Source organism: Crocodylus siamensis, chromosome 2 (genome assembly GCF_052110815.1).
Source record: "Crocodylus siamensis isolate JL-2025a chromosome 2, ASM5211081v1, whole genome shotgun sequence".
NCBI classification, from domain to species: Eukaryota; Metazoa; Chordata; order Crocodylia; family Crocodylidae; genus Crocodylus; species Crocodylus siamensis.
This window is the reverse complement of record NC_143396.1, coordinates 19,229,834-19,242,702: the sequence shown is the minus strand read 5'-3', so window position 1 is coordinate 19,242,702 and position 12,869 is coordinate 19,229,834. Positions and strand designations below refer to the sequence as shown.

The window sequence follows — 12,869 nt, the reverse complement described above, 5'->3', positions numbered from 1 at the left end:
TTACGTTTGTTCACAACCCTTTCATATATTCTTATAACCCACAAATTGAGAAACAGTAATCTAATCCAACTCTGTGCCTGAGGCAGGATCAGCCCTTTCCAATCCATCCTGTACAATCTATAAGCTTAACCCTACACAGAACTGCCATCAACCCTAACAGAACACAGACTTAACACCCTAATCTGCCACAGGTAAAGCAGGAGAACCACAGCAGCCAAGGTCCTCCAACTTCTATAACATATTAATATACGCTCAAGAAGTCCCAGGTAGAGGGCTGCACCCCACAGCACAGACAAAAGTTAAAAAAACTCAAACAAACCACACAGTCCATACTCATTTGACTATGGAGTAAAATTCCTTCCTAAGCCCAAATCTGGTGACAAGTCTGACCATGAGTGGAGAGGCAAGACCCTCTAGTCTGGAGCCTCCAGCTCTGTGGAAGTGCAGAAGTACTAGCACTCTTCAGTCAAAGTCCCCAGCTTTGGCTGTAGTCAACACCCAGTGCCTCTGAGGAAGGGTTGTAAACACCCAGACAGAGAGGGGGCAGAGGCAACCAGCAAGTCCAGAAGCACAGACAATACCCACAGTAGAACATAGGTTCTGCCAAGATCATCCCTGACCAGTGGTTGTCCAGCCTCTTCTTGAACATGTCCAGTGGTGGAGCATCCACACTTTCCCTACACAGTCTATTCCACTGCCCCACTGCTCTAACACTGAAGGTTTTCTGGATACTCAATCTAAAACTTACTTTGCTGCAACTTCAAGCCACTGATCCTCATCCTCCTCTCTGCAGGAAGGCAGCAGAAGTGCTTTCCCTCTTTATGGCAGCCCTTCAAGTACTTGAAGGCTGCTATTGCATCCCTTCTTAAGCACCTTTTCTACAAAGTGAATATGCCTAGCTCCTTCAGCCTCTCCTTGTACAACTCTTTTTCCAAGCCCTTTTTCATCTTTGTTGCCCAACTCTAGACCCTAACTTCTCCATGTTCTTTTTTAATAACTTGGAGCCCAGAACTGCACACAATGCTCCAGATGAGGCCTAACCAGTGCCAAGTAAAGAGACACTATCACTTCCCACATCTTGCACCAAGGCTCCTGTACACGTGCAGGGAGGCTGCTCCAATGTGCTGTAATTACAGCGCATCAGAGCTGACTTGATTAATCGAGTCTACAGGAGCATGGTAATTACTTCACTCCAGCATCCCTGTGCTGAAAAATGGCAGCAAGGTGCTTTAATCTAAAGCTCATTTGATGAGCTTTAGTTCAGAACTTTAGTTCAAAGCACCCCACTGCCACTTTTCAGCATGGGGACACTAATACATGCAACACTCCACTCTTGCAGCTGCAAGAAAATTAAGTGCGTGTGCACGTGTCCCTCCCCCCCACCCCCAAGCAGCCCCCAGGTAGACTCCTGGTGGCCTTGCGTGAATTTTTAGGATTGCTTCCCCCCCCCTTCACCAATAATGATAACGATTATTATTATCTCTCATTATCTAGCATTATTTCTGCCATTTTCAGGCCCCCTTTCTGTTCAGGCCCCAGGCAGTCACCTGGTTTGCCCATGCCTGTATTTGGCCCTACCACCCCCTCCCACATCCCAGAACACATCTATAAACAACCCATATGCTTCTACTGATGCATTTGCCTTTTATGCGGCTGCATCACACTGAAGATTCATACCGAGTTTGTGGTCTACCAAGTCTCCCAAGTCTTTTTCCACAGTGCTGCCTTTCAGCCACGTGTCACCCATTTTAGATTTGTGTTCTTGATTATCCCTCCCACTTTGCATTTGTGCACACTGAACTTCATCCTGTTAGTTCTAACCCAATTTTCCAACTTGTCAAGATCTTTCTGAATTGCACTCGCATCCTCCAACATGACTGCAATCTTTCCTAGTTTCATGTCATCTACAAACATGCTCATGAAGCTTTCTATACCAGTCTACTTCATTAATCAGCATGTTGAACAGCACCGGGCCCAAGACAGACACCCGTTAGAAGTGTGAACATGATCTCACCAGATAAACTGAGAGACTTCAAATGAGAATCTAGTGTCAAAAACATTCTGACCTGTTGTGGTCTTTCTGGAGTTCTTCACAACAAAAATATTGCTATATGACTTTCCCATAATCAAGAAATGAGTGAAAGCCAAGGGCTGGCATCTTCCCAAAGCATGCCTTGAATCTAAAAAAGCTGAGAGCCACTAGCTTAGAGAAGCTTCAGGCCAATACTTAACTGCACTACTCAAAATTGTGTCTTATTTCTAGGGTGGGTATAAATAAATACAGAATATTTTTCAATATGCATTTCTTTTTTTATGGAATGAAACATCTGTAAATCAAGGGGATAAGGAATAGCCAGCATGGATTCACCAAGAGCAAGTCATGCCTGAACTCTGATTTCCTTCTATAGCAAGGGAACAGGCTCTGTGAATGAGAAGGAGCGCAGTGGATATGATATTGCTTGATTTTAGCAAGGCTTTTGACCATCTCCCACAACATTCTCATTAACAACCTAAGAAAATACCTATCAGACAGAAGCACTAGAAGGTAGATAAATAATGACCATCATGCTTAATGAATAGTCAGGAATGGTTCCATGTCTAGCTGGGACAAGGTATCAAGTAAAATTCCAGGGATCTGTCCTGGGTCCAGTATTGTTTAATCCCATCATTCATATCATTAATGAAGATACTGAGTGCCTGCTTAGCAAGTCTGCAGACAACACCAAGTCAGGTGGAGCTGTAGAAACTGGATGGGCTAGGATTCATAATGACCAGGGATCCTGGTTCTCTCTAAAGAAAACAACACAAAACAAACAAATAGAAAAAAAAATCCAATTTTTGTTTGGGATGGAACAACTACCTGCATAGATATAGGGTAAGAGATGACTGGCTAGGCTGCAGCACTGCAGAAAGGGACTTGGGAGTTGCAATGGACCATAGTCTAAATGTGATTGCATGCTCTTATTAAAGGCGGCCAACAGCATGCTAGGCTGCACTAACAAAAGCAAATCAAGGGAAGTGATTATCCTTCTCTATTTGGAATTGGTGATGCTTTACCTGCCGTACTAGGTCCACAGTTTTGGGCCTGTACTTCAAAAATAATGTGGACAGATTGGAGAAAGTTCAGAGGAAAGCAACAAAAATTATTAGGAAAAATGACTTATGAGAACAGACACACACAAGGAAAGAACTAGAATTATTTTGTCTAGAAAAGAGAAGGGATGGGGATCTGACAGTCTCCAAATATCTGAAGGGTGATTTTATGGAGGACAGAGATAGACTATTCTCTGTGAGTGCATGGGACAGGACAAAAAACAATGGTTTTAAATTGCAAAGGAAAATTTAATCTGGGATGATTTAGGCAGGGACAATCCTACCTTGGAGTTGGGTACAGGAAGGAACAGTTTGGATTAGATGACCCCTAAGCCCTATTGTTCTATGATTCTATCACATCCAAAATGAAAATGGAATTTAACACAAAATATATTAAAGCTTACAATTATTATAATCTCTTAAAAAATAAAATATGCCAAAGTCATGGTTCATGGAAAATCAGAATGAGTAAAAACAAAGAAGAATGGAACCAAGATGTCCTAAAAACTCAACTAACTTAGTAGACCATCTCATTTTCAAAGGACCTGGCTGAATGAACTTCAGTTCAGGTCACTTTGGACTACTTCAAATAAAGCATCTAGCTGTAAATTTGAAATGAGACCTATGCAACCAAAAATTTAAGGTTGTTCTGTTTAAGACAAATTCTGTTTAAGTTCTGCACTTTTTAAATCTAGTTGACATAATTTAGACTGACTTAAGTCAATCCACCCCACACAATCCTTTTACCAATCATGGTCTGAACACACCAGAGGTGGCTTCAGCGGTGCTAGTTCAAGAACAGAAGTAATACAGTTGCATTCAAGCAGTGATGTACCTAGCCATATCAGACTCAGCTGTCTCCCAGCAGAGGCTATTAGATCATCCACAGTACCACCCTAAGCCTGTGGCTTGCCATTTGGAAGGTAGAAAAAAAAAAACAAGGAGCATCTCAGCAAGCCACTAGGAATAAATCAGAGATTGGGGGGGGGGGAATACTCTGTTATCCCTGCAGACCAGCCACATCACCACCTGTTTGCCAGCTGAGAAACATTGCTCAAACAAGTCAACTTGAAGCACTCTTAGAAAATGCAGCTGATCTAAAGCAGAGGTTCCCAAACTTTTTCTTATTGCATACCACCTTCCAGATTTACCAGCTGCCTGTATTGTTTTCTATTCAATCCCTTAAATGCCAATTATTATAATACTGCCATTACACAATTTCTCCAGCATACCCCCCAGAGACATCTTGCATACACCCAGGGGTATGCATACCAGTTTGGGAGCCCCTGATCTAAAGGAACATGAACTTCGGTATTAACCTACAGAATCAGTAGTGGTTACTTCTGTGTGCAATGAAAAAAAGCAAACTAACAAAAAAGTGACATCATAGTATAAAAACAAATTGTTCAGACAGATTTAATGACCAGTCCTTCTCTCCAAAGGTATCTGGAAAATTAGCTCTACAACAAAATGTCATTGGACTCGATACCAATTATTACTGTTGGGGAAAAAAAGATATACATCTTTATACACACACATGCACTCAAGGGCTTCCATATATACTGCCCCTAAGGCATGAAAAGTTTTATATAAAATAGATACATCTGAAAAATAAGTATCTACCTGGAATGTCTATGATTTCAGCATGGTAAAAAACCTAATTAAAATGAGCTGTTTTACAAAGTTACTGATTCACTGAACTAGTCTGCAGTATGTGAAAGGGTCTTCGTCATGCAGGATACCATATTTGAGACCTGAATTCTTCAAATTCATCCACATACCATGTTATGCATTCATTTAAAGTATTTTCTATTTTATTTCACTGGCTATAGGAACAATGCTGGCAACATCAACATTTTAAGTGTTCCCATTTTAATATCCCATCTTTCCTTCAGAAAAATATGCAGTTAAGTCATAGCATTTTTATGTGCTAGGGAGGGACATATTCCTTCACAGATTTTGGTAGTCTGAGGCGATTGCCGTTTAACTATAAAACCAAGAAAAGGTGCCTTAAAGAAAAACACACACATGGTCCTCCCGTGATTCTGCTTAACAGCAAGATTTGACCACCTTTTCACAGAGTAAGGTGCCTGACTTAATTCTAAGTCAGCAGAAAATCAAGGTTCTATGCATCCCAGAATACTGTCAAGGACATCCATGAAGACCTTTGTATCCTCAGGAAGTCTGTGCCTCAAATCATTTCCCCCCCCCCGCAATTCCTTAGTAGTTTGACTTCAGAGAGTAGACCTGTCAGTGCAGATCCACTGAACAAGGAAGCCCTGGGAACTCAACAAATTTCCATTTAGACTATGATGTGCCAACAAATTAAATCCTTGCACTCAGTGTCCCCTTAACAAAATGAAACAGGCAAGACCCATGCATCCCTAACAACATGAGAACTAGGAAGGTAAGAGATACAATTTCTTCCCCAAGATAGCCACAGGAAAATGTGAATTACCAATAATAGATGATTAAATTAAAAGCACACACAGAATTCAGCCTCAGTATTTGATCATGTAGTTGAACACCACAAAATTCCCCAACTCCCCAAATATGTGTCAATTTCCATGTATTTCTGTTTACAGATACCATTTTTCATGCTAATTTGAATCCCACATGATCTCATTTTTGTAAAAAGCCAGCAATGAAGCCTAGCATATCGTTGGAATGAGATTTTAAATTTTAAGTTACATTTCTCAACTTTTGGCATCCATTGAAGAAGATAAAAGCTCTTTCAAAACTCATATTCCAAACCAGAGTGCAGCTTAGTTACAAGACATTTGATGGTCTATCTAATCCAAAATTAAGTTCACCTGAACCTGCAGTTCCATTAATACTTTTTTCTGGACAAGCTGATTGCATGTTTAATGTAACAGTTCAAGACTGATCAATCTCAATATTAACTGCCCATGCCAACATATGTATAGCAAGAAAAAAGCAGGAAGCAGACCTGGATTTGATATCCATCAAGGTTGTGTACACACGCTTCCCAAGAAAAGCATTACAAAAAAAGAATTGGACTAAGCACTAACATGTGTGCCCATGGCCAGATCTGTTACCGTATTTACCTGAAACCAAGACTATTTAAAATGTATTAGCTTCTAGGTGTAAAGAGTTATAAATTTGTTATAATTTTATATGCCTATAACCTAGTTATTGAAGTGTCATCTTAAATTCACTCTGACCCTTCCATTGTGATGGAGGAAGCAGCAGCAAGGGGGCAGGAGCAAGGAAAGCAGAGGGTAGAAGGCAGTTGGCTTGCTCTCCTTGCCTGCCTCTCCACCCCAGTACCTCCGCCTCAAATATAAGATGAGTGCTCCCACCCATGCTGCACTGGGGGGGGGGGGCAGGGGGAGGAGAAGAGACAACAAAACTTTGCATTGGATTCGAGGAAATATGGTACATGGACAAACCCTTGAAACCAGAAAAGCAAGAGCTATTGATGTTAATACTAAATGAAATTAAATTTAGTTTTGAAATTTCAAGTGATTAAAATGAAATATCATTTGAATGATGGTGGAGTCTGCTTGTAAACTAGCTAGTCAATTTAACAACAATCAACCCTAGTATTTCCTGTCTATTGAGTCTGCCTCTCCTAAGCCAACTCTTCAAGGAAGAGCCTGTTAGCATTTAAGTAACAATAAAAGTGCATTGCACTCAACTGGAGTCAGAAGTGCAGTAAAGAAGCAAATTGTGATGCACCTGATTTTCTTCTCATTATTATTTTCATTAAGTAGGTCATTTCCAGTCTTCCTTCAATTTGAGGGTAGCCATAATTGCACCTACCCTTTTGATGGCAAAAAGGTTTAACAAAAACACCACTCCAAGACTTGATGACTGAATTCACAAATTCAAGAACAACAAAAACTGCATCCTGCATAGGCAATTTCTTCTGCCTGTTTGAATCATTCAGTAAATGCTACAATGCAGCATGCACAACTCCAGTCCAGTATGACATGACTGCATCCGTAGTTGTGAACAACTGCTGAACAAATCAGACTAGAGTAGGCAACCTATTCTAAAGGATACTTCTCCTTGCACATCAATGCCTTGGTAATGAGAAAGAAAATGAGTACCTCTAATAGAGTTTTGGCAAAATATTTTCAGTTAGTAAAGACAGTAGGTTCCTTAATTGCCGGAAGAAACTGAACACACTTATACACAATCACCGAGCTGCTACACACAGGCATGATACTTGTAAAACCTGAAGAACAGCTATTTCTCCCTTCTTTGGCCTACTAAATTATTCATCTTGGTTCAAATACAGATGTTCAGCCAAGCCTACAGTATAGCCTACTAGAACCGGTCACTTATAGGCAAACCTTTCTTCAGTCTGAACTATAGGCAGGTTCAGCAGGAGTCAACTTTGTAATGCACTGTCCCCCACCAAGAATCCCATGTTGTATAGAGACCAATAAACCAATTAAAACCAATCCCAGACATACCCTATTGATTAAAAAATCCAAGCAATCAAAAAAAAAAAGTCACAACAGCTCATCATCACAAGGTCCAATACACTGGCTTGCTTTAAAAAAACCCACATTCATAAAATGAATGTGATGTTAAGTTTAAAAAAAATACCTGGGTATCTCACTTCAAATGCCAGACTATACATTTTTTTAATGGTACTATATTTTCCTTCCCATAACACCATCTCTCCAGTAATTGGTTGTCACATCAGAAGAGAACTATCTGCAAAGTCTTACACTAATACTCCATAAGCACAAGCTGTGTACATCCCAACTCCAGTTAAAATGGTGATACCAAAAAGTTTTCATCATAGAGGAACCCGATTTCAACCAACTATCACCAAAACACCCTTACTGACAGCACAATACTTGCATGACACTGGCTGGAAGAATTCTGATGCTTCAAAGTATGTGCATAAGGCAACTCAACTTCAATTATGATTTAAGAACTGCTCATTTCTGTCCAAGGGCATAATTTAGCACATAATGAAAAAATTACTTTGAGTATCATAAGAATCTTAGGTTAAGAGTTAGGGATGTAAATGGTTAAACAGTTAAACAATAGTTATATTTATACCATTTACCACTCACCCTTTACCATTTAATGACCTCCAGCAGGAACAACCCCAGCCCCTTGTATTTTTATTGTGTGGCCAGTGCTGCACAGGCCCCAGGCTATGGGCAGAGAGCCACAGGCATGGACATGGCAAAGCCACTAAGGGGTGCTGCCCAGTTGCAGTTGCAGTCATAGCTTCCCCTCACCCCCACAGGCAGGGGCTGGAGCAGGGCTGCAGTCCTCTCCTGTGCCCAGATCCTGCAGCCATGGGGAGGGAGAAAGGTGCTCAGCCCCTCCGACCCCCTCAACAGGGCAATCAGATCCCTGCACTTCCCACCACATTTGTGCCACCATGCCCCAGACCTGGAAGGCTCCTCCACAGCCAAGCCAGGCCCTCCTCAGCTTACCCCGGCAGGAGGGGCCATCTGGTCCCAGCAGGGCAGCCTCTACCAGGCACTCTACATCCTTCCCTCTCCTGCCTGTGGCACTGGGGCTGCGCAGGGCCTAATCCAGGCCTGAGGCGGGGCCGAGCGCATGGCTGGCTCAGCCCAAGGAAATACAGCAGCAGCTGCAACAGGTGGCACAGGTCCGAGGGGTCACTGCCAGCACCTTGCATGGTAAGTGCAGCAGTGAAGCAGCTCCAACCTGGAGGCTGTTGTTGCAGCCCTAATGCTCCCCCCAGGATCCCTGCTGCACAGGGAGCCCATCATCTGTCACCCAACACAGGCCCTGCCATTGCAAGGGGGCCAGACAGACCCACAGTGGGGCCTAGAGATACTGCTGTGGTGGGAAGGCCCCACCTGACCCCTGTGGGGGAGGGGCCCAGCACCTCCTTCCTGCCCTCCCCATGGCAACGGGATTGGGGCACAGGAGAGGTCTGCAGCCCCAGCTGCAGTCCCTGCCCATGGGGGAGAGGGGAAGCCATGGCTCCACAGCTAGGACAGACACCCCATGCGTCTGTCACCCCCCCACCTGCAGCTCCCCACCAGTGGCCTGGGGCCCATGCAGCACTGGTGCATGGTGAAAACATAAAAGGGCTGGGGCTGTTCTGCTGAAGGTCACTAAACTAAGTATGTGCTATAAGTTAACTATTTAAATGGATATAATTAGAGGAGGTTAAATAGTTTTTTAAAAGGTATTTACATCCCTATTAAGAATTATGAAGTCTCAATTCAAAGTTTGTTAGTTATAAAAACGTTAGCTAGGAGTTAAAGAGTGAGAATACTTTTTAATCTAAAGTATGATTTATACACACACCTTAAAACTCCATTCAACTTTGTTTATAGAGCATCGTTCATCAACACCATCAAATGCTGAACAACCGATCAACATACAAAAGATATGCAGCATGTAAGCTGTCACTCCTTAAACCTCTACCTAAAGCAGTGGTTTCTCAACCTTTTTAGACTTGATACAACCCTCAGAAAATGCCTTAGTTTTCACTTATTTTGTAACTAGAGAAAAATAGTAGAGTGATCCTTCTGTTGCAAGGATCTTAAAAGTATCCTGATCTTGTGTGTGTTCTAACACCATAGATTCCTATCTGAAACCTCTGGATCTACCTTGTGAATCTTGCTTGTACACCTACAAGTGCTAACACTGCATGTCATCCCAAAACACCATTGAAAGGATCTCAAGGTTGAGAATCACTTGCCTAAAGTACAGTTTGAAGCTAGATATGTTCTTTTAATTCTACTAGGACAGATTCCTTTCAGAAGGGCACTCCACAGATTGGCATCATAAAAAATGCTGCAATCCTGCCAATGATGGAGAGTCTAACAACACAGAAACACAACCAAAGTTGAAGGAGACAACTTGACAACAGATTAAATTCTAATGCACAGTTCCAAGTAAGTAGCCAAAAATGAATACTGGGATTTTATAAAATGCACCAAGGGTTAAACCACTGTTAAAGTATGGCTATGCTTGACGATGACAAATGACTTTTCATGAACCTAACAGACACCACAAAATTTGTGCAAGATGAAAGCAATGCAATTTGGGTTGTAGTTTGGTAAACACTAGCTATCTACTTACTTTTCATCCAACCAATACAATTGTTGCACCTTGTAGCTGTCCATCATGAGAAGTTTGTGCACTTTCCTTCTTCATTTAACCAAGACATAACACATGCTAAGCTTTCACTCCAATAGACAGTGATAACAAATCAGGTCTTGACCCTGTATCCCTCATTCGAGTGGTTAGCTATTTAGGACACTGCACACTGGTGCAGGAACAATATTAAGTTACTGAAACGTACATGTTTGAGATAAGTCTGGCATCTGACTGAAAAATTCTGACAATTTAATTATACCACCACAAAAAAATACCTGTGAGCATCAAAAACATCACCGTCTCATATAAAGCAAATGAGCCCACTGACCCTTATAGGAATATTTAAAAGCTGTATTAAAAATACCATGTAGCTTTCCGAAACAGGGTATAGAGGGTTACCTATAAACCAATTCCCTTGTCAGCTATCTTAAATAAGTCACGTCTTGTGGATTTACTTCCAACTTAACTAGTTGAACCATTTATTTTTGTATTTGTCAGCTTTCAGTTCATAAAACTACCAAAGATTTGAATGTTGTGAAAACGTGGAAAAACTTGACAATCTGTGCATTTGAAAGTACACAAGCAAAAGAGGTAAATAAATATTCCGGTTCGTACAAAGCAGACCCCTTACAAACAATCACTACACACAGCAACATGGGAAAGTATTTTCAAAGCAATTAAAGTTGAAATGCTGCATTTCATTCTAAAGAAGTAGTCTGATATGCTGGATACACGACTCTTAAGGGTGTGAAATAAAGAAAAAAAAAAAAGAACTATAAAGATTAAAAATAAGAACTCCACCACCAAGTGGAAGGATTACCAACCCATACTGTCCTCCTGGGTGACTTTTAGCAAGGCATCTACTAGTTAGTGACCAATCTAAAGCCACTGGTCTGCACATAGCTACGCACACAGAGGGTATACACCACTGGGACGGCCCAGCTGAAAAAGGGACAATAAAGCTTCCACTGGTTGAATCACTTCAGTTTAGCATCACGTATGCTACAATACTGACCGCTCTATTTACAAACCACTTTTGTTACAGCAGCGCTCAGGTACCAGGTACAACCGAGGGCCGCTGCAATGAGCGCCACGTAAAGGGTAGCAGTCCCGGCCCACAAAGAGCTTGCAATCTACTGAGCGTTACACATACGCACTGAACTACAGCCTCTGCTAGACACTTATAAAAGTAGGGGATGATGACCTCCCTATCCATTTAACTATTACCCCCCCCCAACTAAGAACCCCCATAAATGTCATAGACATTAGAGCTGGAAGGGACTTCATATGATGATGGGGTTCAGCCCACTGCCCAAGGGGCAGGAAGTCAGCTAGGGGCAAAGGACCCCAGCAAGTCCTTACAAATTAGCTGTATTAGGGTCTGTTGCCTCAAGCAAAAAGCACAGCCAGGCTGTCAGCACAACGATATTAAATGGCTGCAGACGAGTGGGAACCAGGGCGGGCACCAAGGCTGACACGTTTTTACAGGAAAGCAGCATGCATCATTTACCCGGGCAGTCAAAGGGATGGAGCTGCAGCTCTGTTACCTTCAGATCCCGCCTGCACGGCAGACACGGCTGCTTCTGCCTTCCCCTCCCCCGGAGCCCAGGAACCAGGGGATGCCCCGGGACAGGCCCACTACCACCTGCAGCAAGAGGCGGCGGCGAAGTCCCCAGGCACTTCCCACTGACCCCGTTGTCCGGCCACCTACTCCGAGACACGGGGCCCCGCGCCCCCAGCCTGGCGGCAGGGGCCCCAGCCCGGGGTAGGGGAGGGGCGAGGTGGGCGCGGCTCGGCCCCCTCCCCCCGCGGCCCCTCACCTCGCCGTGCGCCGCCGCGGCCGCTCCGCCGAGGGCTCCGCTGGGGGCGGGCGCGGCCGGGGCGCCGAGCAGGCCTCCCCCTGCGCTCTGCGCCGGAGCCGGGGCCCGGAGCGGGGCGGCGGTGGGGCTGGGGGCGGCGCCGGCCTTGCCCAGGCCTCCCCCGCCGCCGCCGCCGCCGCTGGGGCCGGGCCCGGCGCTGCCGAGACCGCCGCCCCGCTTGTTCTTCCGTCGCTTGGCTCCACGCTTGGCGTCGGCCGGGCTCATGGCGTCTGACAGCGGGGCCGGGCGCGCGGGCTGTCACGGCAACGGCAGCTCGCTCGGCCCCAGCGCCGCGGAGCACAGCAGAGCGGAGCTCCCGTCCAATATGGCGAACACAAGGGGAAAGCGATCCCCCTTTACGTCGGGGGGCTCCCCCTGGCGCTGACGGGAACCCGCGCCGCGGGGCACGCCGGGAGGCGCAGTCCGGCCGCGCGACGCCCCTCACAGCCGGCCGCGGCGCCAGGAGCGCAGGCGGACTACAGCTCCCGGCGTGCCCCGCGGCGCCGGTCCGGGCGGGGCGGGTTATGTCATGGCGCTGCGCGCGGCTCCCTGGGACTGGTAGTTCCCTGCGCAGCCGTGAGCCGCGGGGCGCAGCGTTGCCACCCTGGTCAAGGGACTACAGGAGGAGCAGGGGTTGGGGGGGAACGAGGGCGGGGCACGTGACGTGCGAGGATGGCTCTTAAAGGGGCCGTACAGTTCTGCGCCTGGAGGGGAGGTCAGGGCGGGTCTGGGGTTAGTGCTTGGTAGAGCTGCAGCCCTCTGTTGGCTGGGAGGAGTCTGCCTCCCTTAGGCCAGGGGGCTGGGGGGTGTCCTGCCCCGTGTCTGCTTCCCGCAGCC

General features: G+C 45.1%; 1 protein-coding gene across 3 annotated transcripts in view; it reads right to left on the bottom strand.

Moving 5' to 3' along the window:
* FAM193A (family with sequence similarity 193 member A) overlaps positions 1-12,390 on the bottom strand; it is a 162,013-nt gene extending 149,623 nt beyond the window's left edge. For all 3 annotated transcript variants that reach the window (XM_090035439.1, XM_090035440.1, XM_090035438.1), the window contains exon 1: positions 11,994-12,390. In XM_090035439.1, the coding sequence (XP_089891565.1) occupies positions 11,994-12,257 (264 nt within the window). In that variant the 5' untranslated portion in view covers positions 12,258-12,390. The remainder of the gene's footprint in view (positions 1-11,993) is intronic.
* Positions 12,391-12,869: the final 479 nt, after the last annotated feature.